This window comes from Triturus cristatus, chromosome 5_2 (genome assembly GCF_964204655.1).
Source record: "Triturus cristatus chromosome 5_2, aTriCri1.1, whole genome shotgun sequence".
In the NCBI taxonomy this organism is placed as follows: Eukaryota; Metazoa; Chordata; class Amphibia; order Caudata; family Salamandridae; genus Triturus; species Triturus cristatus.
The window spans coordinates 532414357-532441620 of NC_140588.1; the positions used below are offsets into that span (position 1 = coordinate 532414357).

The following is a 27264-nucleotide window of genomic DNA, read 5'->3' on the forward strand; positions in this document are numbered from 1 at the left end:
TTTTGAATGTCTGTCAGGAGGATGACGCTCCTTTTCACTTTCTTGAGGAGGAATGACCCTTCTCCTCACACGCTGAATCGGATTCAGAGTGAGTCTTGTATTTCTGCTACCAAAGAAGCAGCCTAGCCTCACGGTCCTTGAGGGTCTTGGCTGAAAAGTGTGACAATACTTGCACTCTTTTGGCTTGTATGGAGGATATAGGAAATATAAGCATTCCTTGTGGGGTCTTCAGAGACGAGCCTAGACCTCCCACAGGACTTTACAAGGCCTGAAAAGCCTTTTTGTGCCCTCAGACATGATGAAAAAAGCCAAGGTTAATCAAACCCACAGTACCTCAGGTGTTTCCTGAAGGATTGAGGTGTAACTGGATAGTTGTGAGGTCAAAAGTCTAACAGTAGAGCAGTTGAAACGCTGTGACTGTGCAGAACTCAGAGAGACTCCCTATCACACGACATGCGGTTAGAAACCTGAGGTATGGTGGCCTCGCAAGGGAAGAGTGCTTCTGGGTCTCTGTTCTGATTGGTCGAAGTTTGGATGCTTTAAAACAAAGTGAATTGGCTACCAATGTCTATGGTTTTTCAATGGGGGTTTTAATGCTTTAATACTACTTATATTACAGTTACTGTGCGACTCCCACCATGAAGACAGGGAAGATTCAAGTCAATTTATGAATGATACAATACTGGAGAAAAATATTATCTATGTGTATATGAACAAAAGTAACCGTACGGCTGACCAATGTTAAGCACACCAAATTCCAAATCGATACACAAATAGATAGTAGGTGCAAAAAACACGTCCAGAGCGAGCCGTACTTGTGCTCTACTGGAAACCAGATATACAAACTTTTACAAAAGGACGGTGCACCAAAGATAAGTCTTTTCAAAATGTTCCAATTGCTGTTCTTTTATTTTCATTCAAATCTTAGAAAAGATCAAACTCAGCCAACGCGTTTCGTTCTTTACGAACTTCGTCAGGGCTGTGAACAAATATAAATACAAACATATATATGTATAAAACACCTTATATACAACATAAAAACACAACATACTACATCATTTCCAAAAACAAAAATTGACGTTACCATAAGTTTTCATACACATAATGAACAAAAAAATATTTTTCTAAACAGAGGCAACATAAAACAAATAACATAAATATCACAAATATAATACAAAAACATTACACAAATTATTCAAAAATTTCGACTAATTAGTCACATTCACATACATAACAAGAGTTAAGACTATCAAGAAAACACATCTTTATCCTGCCTAAGCGTAAAGGTAACTAAATACCCTAGGTAGGAAATTTATTATAAAATTGATATATTAAAAGAACCTCATCTATAAGGGAACTATAGAGTTTATAATAGTCGAAAAACCTATTTTTTAAAAAAGACACTTGATATCTACAGTTGGTATGATCAATACCCGTATTTGAGAAGAATTTGATATATTGTAACTCTTACCATAGATGGTTTTATTTATATATAAGGATGTCGACTTCAGCAAATTCAAAGGATGTTCGACTTTCAAATAATATGTTTATCCACAGGCAAAGTTGTATAACCTAATAAAAGTGAATTTTTTGTGTAAAAATTATTAGCGCCTCCTTTATGGCATGAGCAATTTATTAAAAGGAAACAGCACGGATAGCTAAATATTTTCTTAACACACGAGATTCATCTTACCTCTAAATGTAGCTGAACGGTGTATGTCAATGTAAGGCACCGGATTTCTCAATTGGAAAAAGAACTTTTAATTTGGTCCATAGATTGCGTAAGTCAATTTGGATCAACAATGTTGTTGCATATTTAGAACCATCGTGTAGGCTCCATTTTTCTAGAAAAATAAGAACGAAGAATATCAAAAGCACCTATTCATAATCTCCTGTTGCTTTCCAAGAAAATACTCCTAATCCAGAAGACTGACTATAGTATTCTGTCTTCCTGTTGGCCGGCTGAACATATAACGAAAAATAAGGCACTAGAAACTGTTTCCATCCACCTGTATTTCCCACCCAATCTTTATCTTGAGCTTTAAAACCAAGGTGCTGAATGGCATATATGTATATTCCAACCATCCAATATAAAAAGCCATGTTCCTAACATTCCTAGCGACACGGTAGAGACCGATATAATAATAAATATGTGTCCTCCTATTCGTATTTTCTATTGTTCCCGGTTTTTTCGAAAATGTGTTTAACAAGGGAAAAGGTCATCGGAAAATACCATTATAAGTTTTGTATTTCGGCAAAATTATCAATGGTACATAATACAAGATTACGCCCCATATAAACTTTCAAGAACTCCCCTAGTTCCCACCCAGATGACCAAGAAAGATGTATAAATGTGGATGGTACTTATCGCATAAAAGAGGGGGACCCCAGCAAAGTATACTGAGCACCTATCTAAGCCGATTAACCTAGTCTCAAAACTATTACATCGATTAATAGTTTTTAAAGCCGGCTTCCTCACCGACGTCTTACCTTCGAAATAGGCGCTTCCTTGAGTTAGCGGCGAAACCCTGTCCCATTGGTCAGGTCTCTTAAATACGTCATCCCCTCATGTCACGTGAGGGAACCCGGAAGGAATCAATGCTGTTTCGCATTGTTACAGCAGGAAGACAGAATACTATAGTCAGTCTTCTGGATTAGGAGTATTTTCTTGGAAAGCAACAGGAGATTATGAATAGGTGCTTTTGATATTCTTCGTTCTTATTTTTCTAGAAAAATGGAGCCTACACGATGGTTCTAAATATGCAACAACATTGTTGATCCAAATTGACTTACGCAATCTATGGACCAAATTAAAAGTTCTTTTTCCAATTGAGAAATCCGGTGCCTTACATTGACATACACCGTTCAGCTACATGTAGAGGTAAGATGAATCTCGTGTGTTAAGAAAATATTTAGCTATCCGTGCTGTTTCCTTTTAATAAATTGCTCATGCCATAAAGGAGGCGCTAATAATTTTTACACAAAAAATTCACTTTTATTAGGTTATACAACTTTGCCTGTGGATAAACATATTATTTGAAAGTCGAACATCCTTTGAATTTGCTGAAGTCGACATCCTTATATATAAATAAAACCATCTATGGTAAGAGTTACAATATATCAAATTCTTCTCAAATACGGGTATTGATCATACCAACTGTAGATATCAAGTGTCTTTTTTAAAAAATAGGTTTTTCGACTATTATAAACTCTATAGTTCCCTTATAGATGAGGTTCTTTTAATATATCAATTTTATAATAAATTTCCTACCTAGGGTATTTAGTTACCTTTACGCTTAGGCAGGATAAAGATGTGTTTTCTTGATAGTCTTAACTCTTGTTATGTATGTGAATGTGACTAATTAGTCGAAATTTTTGAATAATTTGTGTAATGTTTTTGTATTATATTTGTGATATTTATGTTATTTGTTTTATGTTGCCTCTGTTTAGAAAAATATTTTTTTGTTCATTATGTGTATGAAAACTTATGGTAACGTCAATTTTTGTTTTTGGAAATGATGTAGTATGTTGTGTTTTTATGTTGTATATAAGGTGTTTTATACATATATATGTTTGTATTTATATTTGTTCACAGCCCTGACGAAGTTCGTAAAGAACGAAACGCGTTGGCTGAGTTTGATCTTTTCTAAGATTTGAATGAAAATAAAAGAACAGCAATTGGAACATTTTGAAAAGACTTATCTTTGGTGCACCGTCCTTTTGTAAAAGATTATCTATGTGTATGTATAAGGAGACCTAAGTGCAGGCCCAAAACCAGAGAGAGAGATGACAGAAGAGAGAGAGATATGACAGAGAAGAGAGAGAGATATGACAGAGAAGAGAGAGAGAGAGAGATATATGACAGAAGAGAGAGAGGTATATGACAGAGAAGAGAGAGAGAGATATATGACAGAAGAGAGAGAGAGATATACGAGAGAGGAGAGAGAGAGATATACGAGAGAGAAGAGAGATATACGAGAGAGAAGAGAGAGATATACGAGAGAGAAGAGAGAGAGAGATATAGGAGAGAGAAGAGAAGAGAGATATGAGAGAGAAGAGAGAGATATACGACAGAGAAGAGAGATATATGACAGAGGAGAGGAGAGAGATGTAATATGGTGTAAATCCGTTCAGCTGTTTGAGAAATTCATGTTTAAAAAGGTACTTGGGGTATACTGCGGCAGCTATCAATGATGCCTTTGTCGTCTACTATCAGACCTTGTTCGCGGAAGCTGCTGTTCCTTCCGCATATAGCCTTGGGGACATTTTCAGAGGCTCCGTTGCAATTGGCGGAGCTTGATGCCTCCCTGCAGGTTGAGTAGACCTGCATGGCTATAGAGCAGATTGCTCGCGATGAGGCCCCGGGCACAGATGGGTTACCCATAGAATATTATGCCACCTTCAGTGCCATGCTATCTCCCAGATTGCTGGAGGTGTACAATGAGGTATAGGAGAGGGCCCAGCCCCAGGACTCACTCCGGTAGGCTCTAATATTGGTACTCCTCACACCAGGCAGAGATCTGCTGGACACCGCAAAGTCCTGGAACAACCTCCCACTCAAGGACTCAAGACCTGGCTATTCATCTGAGCCCCCCTACAACAGCACCTGGATACCCTCATCTGCAGCCAACTGGCATCATGCAAGTACATGTCGATGACCTAATCATAACGAGGGGGGACATTTTCACATCATCTCCACTGTCATCTCTGATGGCTGGCTGGCTGGCTGTGATAAGAATGGGAACCAAAAAGCTGGTGAAGAAGCTGAGGGCAGCTCCTTGGCAGAGGCAATCTGAATCGGACTGTATAAGAACTGCGTGCATTAAAGTGGATTCGAGGCACAACCTCAGTCAAGGAAGAGACAAGTTTGGCTTGAAGTCAGACGGTATAGGTAGAAGGACCTCCTTCGGCACCGGAGTACAAATCACAGGCATAGACTTTGGCGTCAGAGAGGAAGTCAATATCCAATCAGAGTGTGTGTCAACACTGAAGCCACTTCCCACAATTTGGCACTGCGGTGTGATTAAGAGTAAGCTTCAGTTAGATGCTGAGGCTATCTATTCCGGACAGTATCTCCACACCCAATAACACTTATAATGAGTAAATGCCTGTAGAATGGGCGAAGAGCTGTGCAAACTCGTTTTTTATGGGCATAACTCCACAGAGAATTCCCAGTTCTGCAGGGATTAACATTTACCATCTGCTGTGTGGGGTGGGACAGACAGCATGGGAAGGCGTTTGCAGACAGTGGCACAGAGTAGCGGAAGATGTGGTCTGGGAGGGGGAACCATGCCTTAGGGCTGGGGTCAATGCATGAGTTGGGCACTAGGGCTGAGCTGCACTTGCAGCCCAAAGCAACTTGACTGAACACATGTTCAGGCCAGTAAAAGGAGACCCATTGTTTCAGCAGCTGGAAAATACAGGAGCAGGCACACCAGACCACTTATAATTGAGAGGAGTAGTACTACACCAATGGATAACGCTCGGTTTAAGTAGCATTCAAGTTGAGAGGCTTGACAATTCTCACAATCAGCCAATAGCAGCAGACCCTACACTACAGGCTCAATATGGGGCTAGAAGAACATTCCATAACTCAATCAAACAAGCCACAAAACGTTACAGAACTATCGTGGCAACTCCCAGACATCACATATAATACTAAATAGGGCCATTAACCGCCATGATCCTTTGACAATACTTACTACAGGTCACACAGTGTGAAATCTCTCAAAACAAAAAGTGAGAAGTTCAACAAAAATAAATACAACTTCCTTAGTATAAATCAAGGACTGACAAATAGGCCAGTAACAAACTCTTGTAATATATGGTGCTGCCATGCTGTATTTGTGGACTCATGTGGATATTTCTGGTACAAAATCTTACTATCTATTTTTATTTAGTTTTTCAAAGTCTTCCTACAACTTCCCTTACTTTACAAACCATGATATACACTTTAGCTTACATTTCCTTTGGTACTGCAACTTTTAGCCTAGGTTAATTTCTGGTAGGGTCAACCATGATCTACATTTCTCATTCACAAAGAACTGGAGAACCCTTCAGAGATACTGCACTTCATAGCGGAAGTAATTTGAAGTACGTGTACTCTGCATCAGTATGTCAGAATTTCAGGCACATTTTACAGCTAATGATTTATGTCCTAGCAACCAAGAACTGGTAAATGTATGCATTTATATTCCAATTCAAATGATTATTTTCAAGCAAACTGAGCATTCAATTTTATAGAATCACCCGTTTTTTGTCAGTCTTGAATTGCTGTATTAGTCCCAATCATGAACATAGAAAATATAGGTACACATAAGCAAGCGAATGTTGATACCTGATAAAACTTTGCTGCAGCCTTTAACCCTTCATCATTATCAAGGTTCTGTTCTGAAGCAATCTGACTTGCCAATGCACCGATGTTAAATAAAACACAGCTCTTCTCATATCCCAAACTGGGCAAACCTAGAAAACAAAGGCAGCAAAGTGGAAAAGAAAAAACAGCATTGAGACTTTAAAAGCAGCTGGCAAGTATAATTTTTTATTATATTTTCAGTACATGGCAAAGTAGCACTCTACCCGAGGCTCAAAGGGCGAAAATGAAATTTCCGTATCAGCACATAAAAATACAATGGAAGTAGACAGGCATATCACCGGTAAGATGACAACTCATTCCAAAGCTTAGGAGGAGGACCTTGTTCCTTGTTTCAGTTTTTTTGGGAAGCAAACTTTGCAACAAGATTGTGATGTGGCTGTGCAACACGCATTTGCATTTATATGTTCCTAGCTTACTGCTGAAGTAAGATGCAGGAAATTGACTAATTTTGAAAATGGACAGCAGGAATTAAATGCAATGCAGGTCAGAGGAGGAAACCAATAAATTTCAATCAACACTGGTAAAACGGCACACAGAATGGAAAATGCCTTAAAGAGAGATAAGAGTGGCCTGAGGAATACAGACTGTGTGTGTACATCTGGATGAGAGTTTGAAGAATAAATCAAAATTAGTGTACACCTACACATCTTACCCTTACAATCTTTATTTGTATGCAATATTGTGCTCAGATATTATGCCTTCATCCACTAGTAGAGACTCCGTGTTCCCACTCTCCTGTATGACATGGAACTTCAGAGGTTTGAATAATCCTAGAAAAGGGAAACTGGTCCTTGCTTATTTACACCACCACTGGGTTCAAATGGCCTTCCTTCAGGAAACACGCCTAGCCCCCAGACCAGATTGCAATTATGCATCCTCATGGGGTACTCGTTGCTATTTCTCTCACTATAGTTCCTATTCACATGGGGTGTGCCTCTTGTAACACAGCTGTGTCCCTTTTCAGCTGAAACGGACTGACTCGGACCATGCAGGTCAATATTTGTTAGTGTTGGGAGAGTTGACAGTTCGATAGTGTTGCTTGGCAAGGTATATGCACCAAACATCAATTCCCCTGATTTCTTTACTGACTTATCCACACAAATAAGTCAATACCAGACTGAATACATTATAGTGGGCAGCGACCTAAACCTTACCGGACAACCAGTGCTCGATTCCACTGGTTCCACAGCAATTTCTAAACCTCATCCCCTACCGACCCTTACGGATCTTCTGGACACATTCCATTTGTCAGATGCATTACATCATAAATACCTGCGGCAGTTTAATAATACTTTTTAATTTGCCCTGTTACAGTCATCAGCTCCATGATACATCAAAATTATTACACTAGTTCCAGGACCTCGCAAAACGGGAGAACGCTTACCTCGGAAAGTATGCTAGAGCGTGCAGGTATGGTGAGGGTGAATGCTCTGATCGAACACTGGCTTGTTTGCTTCGTCCCCCTCACCATGCCACATATGTAACTCACTTGTGCCTCCCGGATGACAGAGAAGTCACTGACGACACTACCATTTTGGCAGACTTTACACACTACTACAAGACACTTTACACATCTCACCCAGGCAAAGGTGAAGATGCTTTGATCAATTACTTATCTGAAATAGTTATGATTTGGTTCGAAAGCCAGCAGCAGTTCCTCGCCTCTACCATGATGTGTGAGGAACTCTCATAGGCCATAGATGACTTGAGTGGCTCCACTAGTCCTGGCTTGGATGGGTTCACTGGCGACTTTTATAAAGATTAAACACCACTCCTGCTCCCTCATTTATTAGATATGTATGCAGAGTCTCTGGAACGTGGCTCACCCCCCTACCAAGCTGCAGGAAGCGGTCATTACAGTGTTACTCAAACGCAACAAACCTCCCTTCTACTGCTCTTCAGTTCGACAATTGTCCCTCATAAATTTTGATACTAAAATACTGACCAGGGTTCTAGCTACCCGCCTATCTTTATTAATGGCCCACATAATTGCTCCCTTACAATCTGGTTTTGTACCACATCATTCCACTTCAATTACCTTTTGCCCTTTATTTGTAGTGATCAATCAAATTTCCCCCACCGTTCCATCAGCAGTTGCACTATTGGATGCCAAAGAGACATTTGATTCACATGAATGGTCTTTTCTCTACGCCACTCTAGCAAAACTGGGCACTATCTGATTCCCCTTTTAGACCAAAATCCCTTGGCTCGGTTTCGCCTCAATGGTACACTCACAGAGCAGTTCCCCTTAACACGCAGTACCTTACAATGCTGCCCACTTTCTCATCTTTTTTATAATTGCCATGGACCCTTTAGTCTGCTATGTACAGGAAAAACATCTCCATAGGGGTCTTAGATTCCCACATGGGAAACGGTTAGCTTCCTCTATTGGGACAACATCATTTTGTTCGTTTGTGATTCCTTAGTCAATTTACCACCATTTGTTCGTGAGGTACAGTGACTCTGTGTTCTCTGGCCTGCATATTAACTGGAGTAAATCCAAATTATTCCCACTTACGGATGCCACTGTGCCCTGCGACCTTGAATTCCCCATACAATGGTGCATGGACTCTGCCAGGTACTTGGGCTTCCATATCCACAGTGAACGTTCAGAAGTAATCAGTCACAACTATCTATCCGCTTAGGCAAAACTCGAAATGCAAGTGCAGCAACTGATTAGGCTTCCGGCGGGCATGGCTGGGCACACAGCAATTATTGTGTTGCCTCGCTTTATCTTTTTTTTTTTAAATATTCCAATTTCCATCAACAGCAGTTTTTTCACCTCCCCGCATGGGTTGCTTATTCGGCTCATATGGGCCAGTTTCAAGCTTCACATCCGTTGGGATGTCCTCACACTCCCCTATAAATGCAGTGGATTTTGAGTCCCAGACCTCTAACTTTATTTCTATGTAGCCCAAGCACAATACGCTTATTACTGGTATCACTCAGATGACATTTCCCAAACCTGAGGGCGCACAACTATTGCATCTTCCACTAGCCACCATATTGTCTCAAGGTCTCCCGTGCGACCCCAATACAATAGAGACCCTTGCCACTGCTAGTTGAGCATAATTTAAGTTCCTGAGCTATCTCGGTAGGGATGCACTTTATTCCCCGTATATCCCACTTTTAAACAACCCTTGGTTCCCACTCACACTTGCGAAACTGGTACAATGTACTCTTTTCCCACATAGCTTGCGGATCACGGGTGACCTGTTTATAGGTGGTGTGCTCAAGCCCACTTCGCCTTAGGAAGGACAGTTGATGACTATGGAGAGATTTACATTCCACTGTTTACACAGTACATTGCAGGCTGTGTCCTACCACACTGAAACTAAAGATTTCTCACCTATCATTTTAATGATCGCTTCCCCAGATAATAGCCATCTGGTTTCTAAATTATATCACACTTCCTTACAATTAAAACCTGCCGGAGTGGAGAGAGCCAAGGCTGCATGAGAACATGACCTGGGTAGCCCTATTTTGGACAAGATTTGTTATTACTACTATATGCAGACTAAACTAGTTTCAGGAAATGACCGGTATAAACTAAAACATTAGAAATATCTCCACAGAGCCTACACTCCCCTTTCCCCCGTACACTTTCGAAATTTGACCCTTTGAGGTCCCACCAGTGCCCGAAATGTCAGGCGGACCATGCAGACTTCCCCCACTTGGTATGGACCTGTGGGGTGATCGCATCCTTTTGGAAGGACACCTATTTCACTCTGTCGCTTATGGTTGAACGACAACTTCCCGCTAACTGCTTTATTGGGGTATGTTACCATTGGGACTATGTCGATTTCCTGCTATTGCTTTACTTCTAGCTAAGCAACAAATTTCGCTCAATTGGGGTGCTCACACCACCCCACGGTGGCAGCCGGGCTGAAAGCCTTGTCCTACTGTGATACTACTTCTGAATTGTATGCCTCCCTGCAGCCAGTTACATCCAGGCCCAAGGATATTTGGAAACCGCTGCAGAACTATTTGTTGTCTATGGATAATTCTACGGACGATGAAGCAACAGATTAAACATTTTGGTTTTTGTCCTATGTTATATTCGTCACTGCCCTGTACTGCTATATGACGCCTAATATGCCATTGTGTTTTTTGAGATATGTAATATCTGTTCAGGTTTTCCCCCTCATTTACGTCTCTTGTTAATGATTATATCCTGTTTTCTTCCTGGTAACCTGCTGTACCACACGTGGACATTGTTTAAAAATCTTGGTAACAGGCTTCACTGTGCGTACTTATTGATAAAATGATGAATAAAGATTTAAAAAACAAACTCCCGCCACCAAAAAAAAAAAGAAGAATTCTAAAACCCATATCAACTGACTGATATTTAGGGGGAGGGAGTAAGTAGCTGGAATATTTCCAACTACCATTTGTGCTTTTGACTTGAACAAGGAGTACATATGCCACATTTAGAGTACTACACTCACAGAACTTTGTAATGCAGGAATAACAACTATAATAGTTGTGTTGCATCAGAGTTATTGGCCTGATGGGAGAGATTTTGCAAGTATAAGATTTCTATATCCCCCGAAAGCCAGGATTTGCTAGATAATTTATCCATTATGTAAAACAAAAACAAAATCAGAGACCATGTGAAAGATCAAACTTTTCGATCGAAAATACATACCTAGTTTAACAGAACCTCCAAACAGGGATCCTTTATCAAAAGCATCTTTCCAAGTGAACGTCAAGCAGAGCTGGGTGGAAAAGGACAGATTATTATAATTCCTGCATTCAAGAAATAAAAATAAACATTTGTAATTCAAAAAGGAAAAAGTTGAATTGCAAGTGACTCTATGCATCAAAGTTCCACCTTTCACATGACGCACCAAGTTGACTATACCACAGAGGAAGAGGTCACAGCAGAATTTAAAGATGGGGCCCAAGCACATCATAAACATTTTTTAATTTTTGGTTAAACTGTTTCCTAGGAGACATTTTCTAACTGTAATAAGTCATGAAAATTAGAAAACTAAAAAGACAAAATCAATTGTATGGTTTTAGATCTGTACATATTGCCCACCCACAGAATCTCCTTAAGCCCAAGTGCTGAACCTAACAAGCATAGAACATATACAGCACATAATCAACAAGATCTGTTTGCAACATAAAAAAATTATAACGTCAACAATATGTTTTTAAAACAAATGCAATGCCTAAATCCTTAAATTTAATAAACAAGCCAAACAAATGCCAGACTCCGTAAGTGTTACTCAAAGGATTTTAAAAGGTGCTTTTTAGTACTGCTCTTGAACCAGATTTCAAACAACCTGGGTGCCATTTTGATTCACGGATTCTGTGCTGAAGCAGAAATGGCACTTCTTTGATCTCACTGATCAAATCTTTCAATCCAGCTTTCTCCTAAGACCATTCAAGTGCTGAAATAAAGTGCAGGCGTGAAAACCTCTTGACAAATACTTTTCTGGCGATACTTTTCAACGCAGTATATCAGTTCATCTTTCTATGCTCCCTGAAAGCTTCACATTCTTAAGTATATGTTGAGGCAGTATCATTCTTTATTCAAATTCAATTAAGGTAACTACGGAAGGAATTGCTTGAGGGTTATAATAAGTGCAGCTCAACTGTAGTACCCAAGTCCGTTTATAGAGAGCAAATAAGTCTTCAGATACCAATATTAGGAAACAAGCATTTGCAATGCAATAAGTATCGCATTTGAGAGAGTTTGAGCTATTGACATTATAAATGACAAAGCCTTTTATTTATGTGCTTTTTTAAAACAGATAAATAAAAGGCATCGTCATTTACAATGTCACAAGCTTAAACGTTCGCAAATACGAGACCTATTGCATTGCAAATGCTTGTTCCACCGGGCTGTTACTCATCTACTGACAGTGATACTTGGGCCTGAGCCATCACACACACAAAGAACTACTGCTGCCGGTTTAACGTGCAACGTTCTAACACTGCCGGCGAGCCTCAGGTTGTGGCCCACTGATTCCAGGCACTTGTCCATGAACCAGAAAAAACACACTATGTAGAAGATTCAAAAGTAAAAAAAAAAAAATAAAGTCCAATGTACAGTACATTTCATAAGCATGGATCTACATGTGCTGTATTACGCTTGCCGTTCTTCATAAACGGCGTATTTATTGAAGTGTAAATAAGTGACTCAAAGCGCATCCAGTCCATTTGTTTTCCTTGACTGATGCATCATCACCAAGTTCGCATTATCTCCTGATACTTCTTGGCCTTTATGATCACATCCTTCTTTCTGTCCCAGGTGGTCGTCACATTCATTGTGAATTTACATGTGATCCTAAATGCAAAGGATACTAACCTGACACAGTGGTATAGCTGTGTTATAACAGGAAATTCGGCATTTAAAATTGTAATGCTTGCCAAGTCACACTGAATCCGCTTTCTGTTTGCATGAGTACCAAACAAAACATTACCCGCTTAGTGTTGAGCCTTATGTTAAATGCTCTAAATGCAGGAATGTCGCACTTCCGTTGAGTTGTTTTTCTTTTCCCCTGCGAACTGCACAGGCTGGGATTGACTGACCGCCTCTTGCCGCACCCCCATTGGTTCTATCCTCAAATGTGAGCAGCCTCAAACTCACCCATCGCTTCCCTCGTTGGACCACCATGCTAAGGTCTCGCTAACGTGCAGAATGGTTTGTTCGTTTTTCTTTAATTTAGTTCTGTGATATTTTGTATGGTCTTCCAGAGGAATGTATACAACCCGTTTTGCCGGTTCATTTTATAATGCCAAAATGAGTCAAGCAGAGGGTGTGAACAAAAAAACCAAAGAGCGAAACGTAAAATGACCGCGTAAGTGGGGTCCTTGGCACTGAGGAAATAGGTCAAGAAGGTATTTTACATAACTGAAAGTGAATGGGGTAAATTAACAGAAAGGTATTGGATAATAAAAATAAATAAATAAACAGAAAGGTGGGAGTATGAACGAAACAAAGGAAGAGGGAGAAAGCATAAAATGAAACAGAAGGAAGAACGACAGACAGCGAGTAAAACATGTGAGCAAAAAAGGGAGGAGGAGGAGGGACCTGGGAGGTGATGAACATGGACAACGGGAGGGGGCGGAAGCCAAGTCACACGGACAATGCGTTTGCTAAGTGATAGTAGTGCAAAAAGAACAATTGACGGACAGAATGCAGAACAATGTCATACATTCACCCCAGTACAGAGACCTGGGCCTAATCCATCGTTCTTTCCTCACCATGCCATTCCAGTTTGGACCCAGCCATATGCAAATCAGTCTTGACTCCTAGGACCGGTTTCGGGCTTTCCCCCCTCATCAGCCAGGACCGCTTGACTCCAGTGGCATGGAGAGCACGGGACCCACGTCTGGGCATACCCGTCCCACTCGGGTGACAAATTCAAAAAGAACAATTGATGGACAGAAAACAGAACAATGTCATACATTCACGCCAGTACAGACATCAGTGCCTAATCCAATGTTTTTTTTGCTCACCATGCCATTCCAGTGTGCACAGAAAAGGGAGAGGAGGAGGGACCGGGGAGGTGATGAACATGGACAACGGGAGAGGGCGGGAGCAAAGTCACACCGACAATGCGTAGGCTCAGAGATAGGAGCAGATCATAAAACGAGCGCGGCTGCGGGCAATCAAGAAACGGCGCAATACCATTCAAAGCAACAAAACAAACAAGCATTTACAATGCAATGGTCTCGGCATTGTTAAAGTTAGAGCTATTGGCATTGCTCATAACCCCCACCACAAATCTTCAACACAACACTTAACCAGCACTCTTAACCCCCTTTATTCTCCCGATGTAGGCAGCAATAGAACGAAAGCACCAGCTGGCAGAATTATATATTTATATGGCGCGAACTCGCCCGGAAGTCATTGGAGCGCTTTACATGGCCCCGTATTTACATTACACATTCAGGCACGGGGAGATTTGGAGCGCCTTACATGAGTGCCGGTTACGTTACACATTCGGGGAAGGATGTGGACGCGACCCCGAGGGACGAACTCCGGTCTCCAGCACAAAAGTCGGCAGTCTAGGCGACGGCCGAAGCAATGATATAGCGTGAACTCGACCGGAAGGTGTTGGAGCGCGCCACATAGCACCGTTTTTTCATTACACATCTCGGCACGGGGAGATTAGTAGCGCCTTACATGAGCGCCGGTTACGTCACCCATACAGGCACGGGGAAGGATGTGGACGCGACCCAGAGGGACGAACTCTAGATTCCATCACACGGCGAGGCAGAAAACAGGCACACAGGCAGCATCTGCATACAGAGAGGCTTACTTCCAGAAGAAAACAAGCACACCACTGCCTTTCTCCGAGGTGAAAGCAGAAATGCCTCGGAGAAAGGCAGCGGCGTTTTCGGATTCGGGGGCGTGTTTTTCTCGAACAACACGCCCAGAGAAAAATCGACAAAAAACACGCCCACGAATCCGAAAAGGACGGGGCTTATTTTGCGAGACAAACCTCTTCTCCAATGGCTGGCCAGCATTTAAGAGGCCAACCAATGGAGAAGAGGAGAGAAGAGGGGCGGGTTCAAGCCCCTCTTCTCCAAGTCATTAAATCTCGCGAGCGAGACTGCGCAAGCGCAGCCTTCGCTAGCCGAGACCTAAAAAAAGGTGTGCGTCGGATAAATAATAAATACGTGTATGACTTCTACTTCTGACGTTTGAGTGTTCCCATATTTAACACTGATTTTGGTGTGGAATATGAACAATCAGAAGCATGTACTTGTGCCTGAATCACTAGCCGACTACAGTTTACCTGATCCTTGCCAGCCACCTTTGACGTCAAGTTATCAGGAGGTGGGTAACCTGAAATCTCAATACGTAATACATCTGGCTTGGAAAGTGTAAAGCAATGACTGGGGAACTAATCAAATACGTCATCTGTCACAGTGTAGCAGTGTATTGTGCTGTTTGCAAAAGCCAATAAAGGCGAATATCCAAAAAAAAAAAAAAAAAAGAGAGAGAGAGAAGCACCCTTTTGGATTAACAACTGCTGGGCAATCACTGGCGGACATGCCATACAGAGGCTGATGAATATCCAAAGGCCCCTTATATATGCTCCTTTCTTTACTTTCTTTTTTGGTACGACATGAGCTCTTGCAACAACTAAATCGGGCTCTCTACCCAGACTTAAAACATCATGCAGAGAACATTTTTATAATTTCAATAAGTTTAAATGCAATAGACAGATAAAAAAGCAGAAGAAAAGGAAAACAATCTTACCTGGCTTTCAGTAAATGGAAACTTTGGCTCAATGGAACACAGCTGATCATAATACCTAATAAACAGGATAAAATATTGTCAAATAGAAGGCAATTCCTTAAACCGAACATAATTTACTCATATCATATTACATTATAGTTTTCTATTTAGTTTGCCATCCACAAGTACAGTTTGGAAATATATAGTCCATTATTAAATGCTGGAAATAAGAAAAGTGTACTGTTTCAGCTCATGAAAACCGTGGGTTCAATAAATACTCTCTCAGTTCCAAGTTATGCAACAATTTCTACTAGCTTCACCTTCGTAATGTCCACCACTGTTAAATTCACCTGTGCAGTACAACGACTAAAGCATTTTTTTCTCTTCATATATTTGTGTAAAAAGGGCAATTTATAAGGTTTCTTACCTAATAACACAAAAATTTGTGAGTCAAGGTCGTCTCAATAAAGTACAAAACAATCAACCGCCCTCAAGCAGGCGACCATACCATTAGCAGAGGAGCAACTGAACCAAACACTTGCAAAACAAGGACTGATGAAATTCTTCTCTGTGGAGAAACTCCACAGGGCTCTGGTCCCTTTGCCCTTGCGTGGGTTTGACCCAGGCAAATCATAGCAAACTGCTATACTTCCAGTATGGGGAAATGATTGTGCAAAAACCCGCCAGAATGGACCCTTTATGGTGAATAACACTTAGATACTGATTTTCCTAGACGACTCAGTCGCAGTGTAGTAACCGAGCAAAATATTTCAAGATGTGAAGAAGTTTGAAGTTTATTTATTTGCATAAGTTAACTAAAAGCATTGCATTATAGTAAAATACCAATTAAAAAAAAAAGTGAAGGGACTTTGTGAACTACGCACACAGTACATGTAATGTAATACCCCACCAAGTGGGGCGGGTAAAAGAGCAAACCTCTTCAGGAAGGGAAGGATTCAACTATCTTGGGTTGGCAGGAACAAAATACAAATTGTACAGACACAGAATGCCAGCACCGCCCCACAAACATTTGCTCAGGTGCTAGATTACAAGGGAGAAACAGGAAGCCATCCTCTGGACGAGCTATAACTAGTAGGATAGTAACAGGTCAAGCAGCTGGAGCACGTATATTGACTGGTTAATCCATAAAGGAGAATGGCTCAGCAGATGGAGGGTAATTCTCAACTGACAACAGGGATAATTCTTCAATCCAAACAATGATGAACAAGAAAGTGATTCTCATCAGTTCAGATCTCATATTTTGAATAACAAGCAAATTATTTTTGGGAAAGAAGGTCTGCATAGAAGACTTGTAATTAAAAAGACAACTTTTTTTGCTATGGTCATTAATTGATCTGCACCACTTTAGGGGGAGGGTTGAAGGGAGAGAGAGGGAAAAGAACAATATGCTGTTTATTACCATTGTTGAGTGAGAAAAACACAGCTTCTCCCCTCCCTTAACAACGGTAATGAATAGTATACTACATTCTTCACATCTGGCTTTATGTATTATGCTACTACTTTATAGATTTAACAACAAACCTGAAAAAATAGGATTAACCAACAGGCATTGGCAAAGCAAATGGGTCTCACCTACAAGAGCTATTGGCTTTGTCAATGGTTTTTTTAGCCAATTTTTATAGCAGCAAGGCTACTGTGCAACACGGCAGAAAGTTAAAATACATTTGTGCTGGTTCTTTCCACAATAAACCTGCAACTGTGTCAGGATTAGCATATTCCACTCTAAAGCAATAAGTGGTGTCCACCTTCCCTCCAACTAGACTGGCCGCTGTACTACCAAGTTGAACGCAGGGGCCCAATAGTGGAGATGATTTCCATTTGTTGAGTTATCGCCATAATCTAATGTACTTGGTTAAACCCAACTTGTTGTACACAGATCACATGAATGCAGCTACTGAATAAGAAAGAATTGTGGTGATTTTTTAATCAAACCCCTATAAAATAGGGTGTAGAGAAAGTAGCCTATATGTCTGTAGCTAACAGCACATCTACCAGGGAAAAATTAAATAAATTGGCGCAGGCAAAACCACGTCATCTGCTTTTTTTTTATAGGTTCGGTGCTTGCTCTACTGCCTTTATTAATTGGATATAACTAATCAACTAAGAACCAATACAGATTTTTATGTAGATGGATGTTTTTAGCAGCTAAACAGAAAATTACCATGATATAGTGAGTAGCACAAGATTGATCAAAAGCCAGCAAAGTTCTACCATCTGAAACAAGTTATTATCACTAAAGTTCCTAATAAACTTCAGTGATAGCTTGGAAAAAAATGTAGTCTTTGCAGTCAAGTGGCTCAATCAGCCTGTAGTTTAATCGGCCTTTAATCGGCCTTTATTTAGGTCGAAGCCTACAAGACAGAGCAACTGTCTAATTGGAAAACCTATTGAAGACATGCCGAAAACTTACCTAGGAATGCATTCCAACCATTGCTTACCGGTGGCTTTGTGTTTTATCACAACTGACAGTGCTTTCCTTTCTATTTGCTGGCTTTGTTTTAAATTTGCGTTTGACCCTAAAAAGGTGCATGGCCTGTTCACGATTGTGCGCTCTACGTTGTTTCTTGTAAGAGTCCTTCTCCACCTCCCTTCCTCTCTTAGTGCAGCTTCGTCCTCCACCCGATCCCAATTTGTGTGTTTCTATCCCACACTTGTTCATCTCTCTTAAAGGTGTACTGTTTCTTCACCTACTCCTTTAAGCTTCAAGCCAACCACCCAACCTCCTTCTGTTGGTTTTTTCCTACCCACCCACCATGGCAACTGCTGATTTTTCCCCAACTACTCTCTGTTTCTCTGTTGCCGATGTGGCTTTTTCTTTGCCCACACTCCCGCTGTTGCTTAGTGGTCAACTTTTGATTACATTTAACGCTGCTGCAAGTATTTAAGAATGTTGTATTGTTCTGATATGGTTCTCATAAGAGGGTTTTTATGTGGTAGAACCCAAAGGCAAGCAGTTTTATTCCAGTCTCTATCTCGTTTATTCTCATACATTTAGTTAGATAATAACGGTCCGAAATAATTTTTTAACTTAAATATTATTAGCATATTGGCCCATGCTTTACGATTATAGCTTAATTTGATTTTATTAAACCACTTCCAAGAGTTTTAATAGTCATGGGATTTTACATTTGTATTTTTCATGTATCTATTATTTCTTGAAAATTACTAATATTTCAAACAAGTTACTGCTCCTCTCTGTAGGTATTTTCAGGAACAAAACTGTTCATATCCTTTCCATACCATTTCATTTCTGACTATTGTATAGCGACCATGGAGACCATTTAGACACAGTGCTAATGTGAAATTTACTGTAGCAGTGGTGCCAAAAGTTAACTACAGGACCACAAACAATTTTTACAATTATCAAATTTTGTCAAGTAAGATGCTTTGCAAGGATCAGACAAGTTATTACTTCGACTGATGTAGCAATAACAGACATACAATATGGTTCTAGATGCAGCTGAGTCAGCTACCAAGTAAATAAGTACCTCAAAGCAGCAGCAGCAATACCCCGCTCATTAGCCCAGAACAAGTAAAATTATCAATCAGAATGTGTATTACTACAAACTAACTGCAACAGATAAGATATTTACACACACACACACAAACCCCCCTAACCCTCCCAAACCCACCCACCCCGTGCGCCCCCCCCCCCCCCCTAGAAATAAATATGGCATCATCAATAGTAGTAAAAGTGGAGCTTGGAATCCTAAGTATGTACGCAAAAAAATCTAACTGATTAGTTGACGTTCAAGACTTAATCTGCAAGGATATTAGAAGAGATCAAGTGGCCTTTCAGCCAGAAAGATCATCGAGCACTGCAAGTCGATTTAGCACCGTTGTGAAATAAACAGAAAGCACAAGATTACAGAATATAAATTCCATACACCTCAATTTCAATCATGAGGGCATTGTCATCAGGAGCTGCGTAACAGCACGCACAGGGTCTACCCTCCTCACAATGCTCCGTTTATTTTCTGGGCTCCAGTGACCAAGAGTAGTAGACAATGCCGCAAACGAAATCCAAGTTTCTATGAGTAAAATGCAAAACTGAACCAACTGCTCTCATAAAAAATAACTGTCACATGTTCAATTATTTGAACCTAAATCATAAAGTTTCCTTTATGTAGGCATTTTCAAAAATTCAAGTCCACAAACATATACAGGGTGTTGTATCCCTTTAATTACTTGTATTCCAAGTTCTGTTGTTGTGTTCCATTCTATATCCATGGTGCTGCTGTTGTCCAGTGGTCATTCCTTGCTGGAGACTTGACTGGACAACAGCTTCACCGGAGTGTCCTGTGTACTCCGTGGGTTTCTTCCAAAGGATTTAAAGTTAATAAACTTCTTCCAAATTATCTTCTACGTTTGCACTTAATGTTGTCTAACGATACAACAACTTGGCGACGAGCGGTTTCGGACACGGACTAGAATAATCAAACCCACCGGAGAACATTTATCGTTTTAATTTTATTGTCGTTTTCTACGTTTCGCAAGACATCGGAACGCACTCAGCAGATTCAGGGAGGTGCAGCGGACACGGCGTATTCTTCGAGGTACATTTCTTAATTTGCCTACATCATAAATATAAAAAAAATAAACTTACGGGAACCGTTGCTGGCTCACGTGACTGTCTCCACCCAAGAGTGAGCCTAACGAACTGTGTGCGTGCGATGGTGACTCTTCACAACGCGAGGACCACGTAGACTGTGTGTGCACGTGCCTTACTGATTTGTTGTCTGGCAGTATAACGCGCTGACGTCATAATCGCTTCCTGGATAAAACACTAGAGCGCATCGCACAGTTGTGCTCGGTGTCAATTTCACAGCAACCCATGCACTTTAATGAAGGCTGCATTGTTTTCAATAATCCTTACATATGAAGAAGCAGCTAAAACCGATATTCATCAATGTTAGGGTATCTTTTCAGCAAATACATTTACTCTACAGCATTCATGGCTTATCAAATACACCCTTAGCAAATAAACCCATTTCTACAAAATCCTGGAAAACCTGCATTAAAATGGCAACTATGGCACAAATCATTTGAAAGCTTTATTATAACTATTGATGGAAAAGCTTATTCTAATGAACGCAAAAAAGCTGTTTTATATGGGTTATTAGGTGATTCAGGTAGAGTAATCTTTGATAATCTTCTGAAAAACTGAAACCACCAGGACAATTTATACCTTGGGATGTTTTCACAGAGGCAGGAAAAAGGTTGAAAAAGAGATTCATCAAACAACCTACTATTATGGTATAAAGGGGAAACAACCTTTACATCGCGGTCATTAGACCGCGATGCCTCTACAACGTAGTTGTTACAACGACCGCATTGTTACAACGCGATGCCATTACTACGCAAGTCATTACATCGACTCGTAGTAGATGGCGCTCTAACATAAGGAATAGTATAATTTACTAGTCCAACACCTTCCCTACTGTTGCGAGGGATGGATTGGAATAATAAATTATACATTCTTAAAGTTAAGGTGCCATCTACTGCAAGTTGATGTAATGACTTGTGGAGTAATGGCATTGTGTTGTAACAACGCGGTCGTAACGACTGCGTTACCTACCGCGTAGTAAAAGCACGCCTTGTAACGTGCTATATTCGGTAGAAAGACATGAATTTAATAAAAGAAAAAACAACTTGCTGAAGAAAGTATTGAAGAATATATTTCTAATTTACGCATTTTAGTAGCAAAATGCGAATTTGACGATATGTAGGACATTTACTTGCGTGATCAACTTGTATTTAACTGCTATTCTAAAAAGGTCCAAGAACGTGTATTGGATAGCAGAAATCCAACATTAACTGAAGTTTTGGATATTGCTATAAGCGTAGAGCATTCATCTGTCTCAAGTAAAGTGATCACAGGAATTGACAGTAATACCGAATCAGTCTGTGTAGTATCCAGTAAATCAAACATTTCTGGAACTGCAAGAGGGAAACCTAATCCTGTTTATCAAAAGAAATTTGTATGCTATCGATGTGGTTCGAAAACACACATTGGAAATAATATTAGCTGTCCTGCTATTGGGCGTAGGTGTAATAAGTGCAAGAAGCAAGGGCATTTTGAGAGTGTGTGCAAATCCAATGTTAAGAACAGTAGTACTGTTCCTATGAGGGTGAATGATGTTGAGGAGCTTCACGATGACATGATTAACAATTTAATGTTAAACGTTAACGTCAATGATTCAGAGGGATCCTTTAAAGCACCCTTAGGAGAAGCTTGCATTGGAAATGTTTCACTTGAAGTAATGGCAGATTCAGGTACGCCAATTACTATACTATCCGATGTCACTTATTATAAAAATGCTTTTCCCCAAAAACTTTTGCTTTCAGATGTTAATCCTAAAGCGTTTGGCGGACAGGACATAGAAATGGTAGGTTATTTTCACGAAACAGTGAATCTTTTAGGCAGATCAATAGCTACTAAAGTTTATGTAGCTAAAATAGAGCGCAACATTGTTGGATGGCGTGATCTGGGTAACATGGGCATCATGCTCAAGCCAGGAAGTGATACTCCCATAATATTAGGAGATATGCCTATTGCATCAGTTGATGTGTGTGCAAATAGCAAATTACGTGAATGAGATGAAATTCTTAAGAAATATAAATACGTTTTTGAAGATAATATTGGATGTGTCAAGGGAGGAATACATGATATTAAGCTAAAAAAAAAAAAAATGCCTTGTCTTTCAATCATAAGGTAAGGAGTGTGCCACTCAGTGTAAGAAAGGATTTAAAGGACCTTTTGGATTGTTTGTGCAAGGACAACATTATCAAGCCTACTGATTCTTCAGACTGGGTTTCGGCTGTGGTTTTAGCTAAAGAAAAATATGGAAATGTGCGTCTATATGCACACTTACGCTCACTGAACAAAAATATTCTTGTAGACTGCCATCCTTTGCTACTTATTCAAGAAATGTTAATGTCAATTGGACAGGCAAGTCATTTTTCTCTTATCGACCTGAAGGCAGCATACCATCAGGTTGCCTTGTCAGAGAAGTCACAAGATCTTACTACATTCGTCACCTCTTGGCGGCGTGGTTAGGGCGCCAGACAGGATGGCCGCCTAGGGGATTTGCTCCGCCACATCGGGACACTTTCTCAACCACCGGTGCGTTTTCCGTGCCGGTTTACATTGGACTTTGGGCGCAATCGGAATATGTAGGGATTCCGGGGAGCTTATTTTTATTATTAAGCGCGTCGCGCGTACTTTTTTTTTTCCTGCTTCTACCCTTTTCCTCAGAGCGTCGGCCATTTTGGAGGCGCGTCTCGGCAGGAATAATTATCGCGTAATGGCAGATATGCGGTCAGCGCTCTGGAGTCATTGTTAACCCCCATAGACTGGTTGCCTTTTCTTAAAGAGACACACATTTTCTTCAACTGTGGAAGTTTCTGTCACTGTGTGAGGCCAGCTCATTCATTCAATTGACAGATTATTGCACACCTCAAAGAACACCTGGCTTTATGGGACATGACTAGAGTTTTTAATCATTCCCTTCATATGACATGGCTGCATTTCTACTTTTTCATCACAAGGTCAACATATTGGTTGGTTGTTCTTAAAGAGTTACACCATCTTCTTCAAGTGTGCCTGTCATCTTTTTTTTGTGCAGCGTGATGCTTGGGTCTGGTTCATGCTTTAATATGCTTCATAAAGTATCTGTCACTGTATATCGCCAGCTCACTCCTTCAACTGACTGATTATTGAACACTTAAAAGACCACCTGGCTTTATGGGACATGACTGGAGTATTCATCATCTCCTTCATAAAATACGGCTGCATTTCTGCTTTTTCGCCACATGGTCAACATATTAACTCTTTCAATGCCTGTTACTTTATAATTTGCTGGCGCCACACACGTCTATGTGCTTCTTCTCTTCTCAAGTCACTGTTAGTCAAGTTAATTGTGCTTTCTCTTGGAGAATTTATAATCACGGCTTCCAATAAGCCTATGCAACGTTTATTCTACCCACTGGAAGACAGTTATTTATGGGAATACTGCGCAAACCGAAAAAAAAATTGTCATCACAACATAGTCCATTGGTAACTCCTCCATCTTCATCAACATCAGTCTCTTCTTCTACTACAACGCAGATGGCTGGAGTAACTTCTAATCGTAGCTCCTCATCATAATCTACTTCAAACAAATCCTCTCCGTCTACCTCCACATCTAAACGTTTGAAGCATGATCCTCAATCTCCTGACAAATCGTCATCTTCCATCTCTATGGAGTTACTTTTGGAGGCGATACGCGCTTTGCGTCCATTTGTGGAGGAAACCAATAACAAAATGCAATTTCTTGAAGAAAAATGGTCTAAAATGGAAAGTAGAGTGGCTTCAATGGAATAGCAAGACTCAGATACAAGATAACTCTCAACGAATTTCATCTTTAGAAAAAACAGTCCACAGCCTTCAACATACTGAGGATTTAGAAAATAGAAATAGGAGAAACAACCTTCGTATTTATGGTTTGCCTGAGTCTCTGGAAGGTGACGACCCTGTTTCTTTCTTCTCCTCCTTTCTTCCAAAACTCCTGGATATGCCATCTACTACTTCACTTAGCATTCAAAGAGCTCACCGGCTCGGTCCTCGTCCGCCTCTTTCAACAGCTCCAGTTAAACCACGTAGTGTCATCATTCTCTTTTTGAAATTTACTTATCTGCTCTCAGTTCTCTCTGCAGCAAGAACTAAAAGACAAATTTCCTGGCTTGGTCAAAAGGTGTTTTTGTCTCAAGATGTCTCCAATGCCACAGCATCCAGAAGGAAAGAATTCCTGAATCACCGTCCTCCTCTCCGAGCTATTGGCGCTAGATATGGTTTGTTTCACCCATGCATCTTCAATGTGACATACCAAAACCAAACATGGACTTTTCAAGACCCTGCGGAACTTAAGAATTTTATTCATATTCATACTACCAATGTTATGGATACTACCAACTCTTCAAATGGTTGAATATTGCATATCTTTTCTTTGCAGGGTTCCTGTCGATGTCTCTTCATTGGTTCTGTTTGTTAAGAAGCAGTTTTGTTTTCTGATGTTTTTAGATGTTTAAGCAACATGTATTTTTCATATTTATCCTATTTCCTGTTACATGTTAGCTAGTCATATTTCTCTGTATATTATTTTAATGTTAATTGTCTCTTTTGTTTATTCATACAGATCAGTTTCTGTTTCCTCAATTCGTATGGTCCCTTTCCTATTTCCTTCCCGTCCTGATGCAGTTGGACTCCCCAGGTTCGGGTGATTCATCTTGTCGTGCATTGTCCCTGCCCCATTGTCTGTTCTTTGTTCCCCTCAGGTATGTTACTCTCAGTAATCCTTTTTGGATATGTACCGACTCTTCTTGTGTTTATTCTCTTTCCTTTTCCCTATTTTCCTTCTTTCTTCCTTTCTTCGAATTGTTTTATTCTCCCCTTTTCTTCCCATGTTCAATTCCTCTCATTCTACGTATTAGTCTTTCATCTGTCTCTCCTCCCTCACTTTTTTCCTCCTCCTTCCTTATATCCTTTTCCCCCTTTATTCATTGCCATTCTCTTTTATGTTCCTATCACTGTAGATTAGGTTTCTTCTAGATTTTTAATGTTTTTACATTCAGAGTTATCTCCTGGAATGTAAAGGGTTTTATCAATCCTATTAAAAGACAGAGAAGCCTTTCCCACCTCGCTTCGTATAACCCTGACATCGAACTCTTACAGGAGACCCATCTCACAGAAGCGGAGGGTGGGTGCGGTTTTATTCTCTCCATCCACTAATAAAAAAATGGTGTTGTTATTCTATGTCATAAGAAATTGAAGTGTAAAGTTTTATCTCAAGAAAATGACACGGAAGGTAGATGTATACTAGCTAAATTGTCAATTAATTCTGTTCATTTAACTGTTTTTAATATTTATGGTCCTACACAGCCTGATTGTTCTTTTTGGCATTTGATTATGCAAAAATGTATTCAATTTCGGGAGGATTTGTTTATTCTAGGTAGTGACTGCAACCAAATTGTAGACCCGTTTCTTGATCGCAAGTCTACAGTCCGTTTTATTCCCCATAAGACTCACAAACTATTCCTTGACACCATTTCTCAAACACATCTCATTGACTCTTGGAGACTTTCTCACCATGATAATCTGGACTATTATTTTTCTCTCCGCCTCATGCATCTTTTTCTCATCTAGACTACATCTTTCTTTCTCAATCTTTGTCTAAAAATGTACTGTCTTCCTCTATTGAACCCATAGTTATCTCTGACCACGCCCCAATGGTAACGGACCTTGGTTTACTCCCTCAAAAATTCAAAATCTTCCCGATGTCATGTTAATAACTCCGTTCTAACTGATCCTCTATTCTCCTCCTCCTTTCGCTCCTCCGCTAATGAATTCTTTCTACTTAATTGCGACTCAAGCACCTCCCCCCATATTATCTGGGATTCTTTTAAAGCTACGGCAAGAGGTTTCATTATAGACTTTGTTTCTAAGAAAACGAAACGCTTTCTTCAGAAACGGAAAACTACATTAGCGCATATTAAACTTTTGGAGCATGAATTTTACATATCCTCACAAAATTCCATCTCAACAGAATTGATACGAGCTAAGCTTGAGTTTAATAAAGCCACTACTGACAACGCATCATAAACACTCCTCCCTAGTAGTGCCCGTTATTATGGCAGTCGAAATAAGGCAGGGAACCTTTTAGAAATTACCTTAAAACACGTAAAGAGCGCACTCTTATAGATACTATTTACTCCTCTGATAACTCCCTTCTACATAAAAATCAGGAAATACTTGATGAATTTAAGCTTTTTTATCAAAACCTTTACACACCAGAATCTCCCCCCACCCCTTCTCTCATTCAGACTTATCTTGATCAACTCCCTACTCCCTCTACTTCCCATCTTAACCTTCTTGATCTTGAAAATGATCTTTCCCTTAATGAACTTTCCAATGCTTTAAATACCCTCACTAAAGGGAAATCGCCTGGCCAAGATGGCTTTTCTGTTGAATTTTACCTGCATTTTTCTGATTTGTTACTCTCTAAACTTTTAACGCTTTTCCATTAATTTTACTCAACTGGAAAGACAGAAGGTACTTTTCAGGAGGCCACCATCTGCCTCATTCCTAAAGAGGGTCGTGATCCTCAATTTTGTAAAAATTACCGTCCGATTTCTCTAGTTAATGTTGATTATAAATTATTTGCTAAGTTACTTGCTTTACGTTTAGACCCTCTCATGTCCCATCTTATTGGTAAAGAGCAATGTGGTTTTGTTAAGGGCAGACTCACTTCCGATAATTCTCTTTTTTTTCTCAATGTCTTAAATAAAGTTTCCTCCCTTATGACTCCTCTGGCTGATATCTCTGTTGATGCAGAGAAAGCTTTTGATAGAGTAGATTGGTCTTTTTTGTTTGCATCATTACGCTGGCACGGTTTTGGTCCTAAATTCATATCACTTATCTCCTTACTATACTCTGCTCCTAAAGCATCGGTCCTACTTAATGGTCGCATCTTATCTTCTTTTCCTCTCCAACGTGGCGTTCGTCAAGGCTGTCCTTTATCCCCTCTTCTTTTCGTTCTAGCCCTTGAACCCTTTTTGACTTCTATCCGTAACAAGGACTCCATCTCCAGTTTTCCTTATGGTGATCACCAGTGGAAACTTTCTG

At 40.2% G+C, this 27264-nt stretch overlaps 1 protein-coding gene across 2 annotated transcripts in view; it reads right to left on the minus strand.

Moving 5' to 3' along the window:
• PDCD6IP (programmed cell death 6 interacting protein) overlaps window positions 1-27264 on the minus strand; it is a 450822-nt gene that overhangs the window by 346049 nt on the left and 77509 nt on the right. For both annotated transcript variants that reach the window (XM_085607570.1, XM_085607569.1), the window contains exons 2-4: window positions 15603-15657; window positions 11025-11094; window positions 6338-6465 (exon numbers count right to left, since the gene is read on the minus strand). In XM_085607570.1, coding sequence (XP_085463696.1) covers window positions 6338-6465; window positions 11025-11094; window positions 15603-15657 — 253 coding nt within the window. The remainder of the gene's footprint in view (window positions 1-6337; window positions 6466-11024; window positions 11095-15602; window positions 15658-27264) is intronic.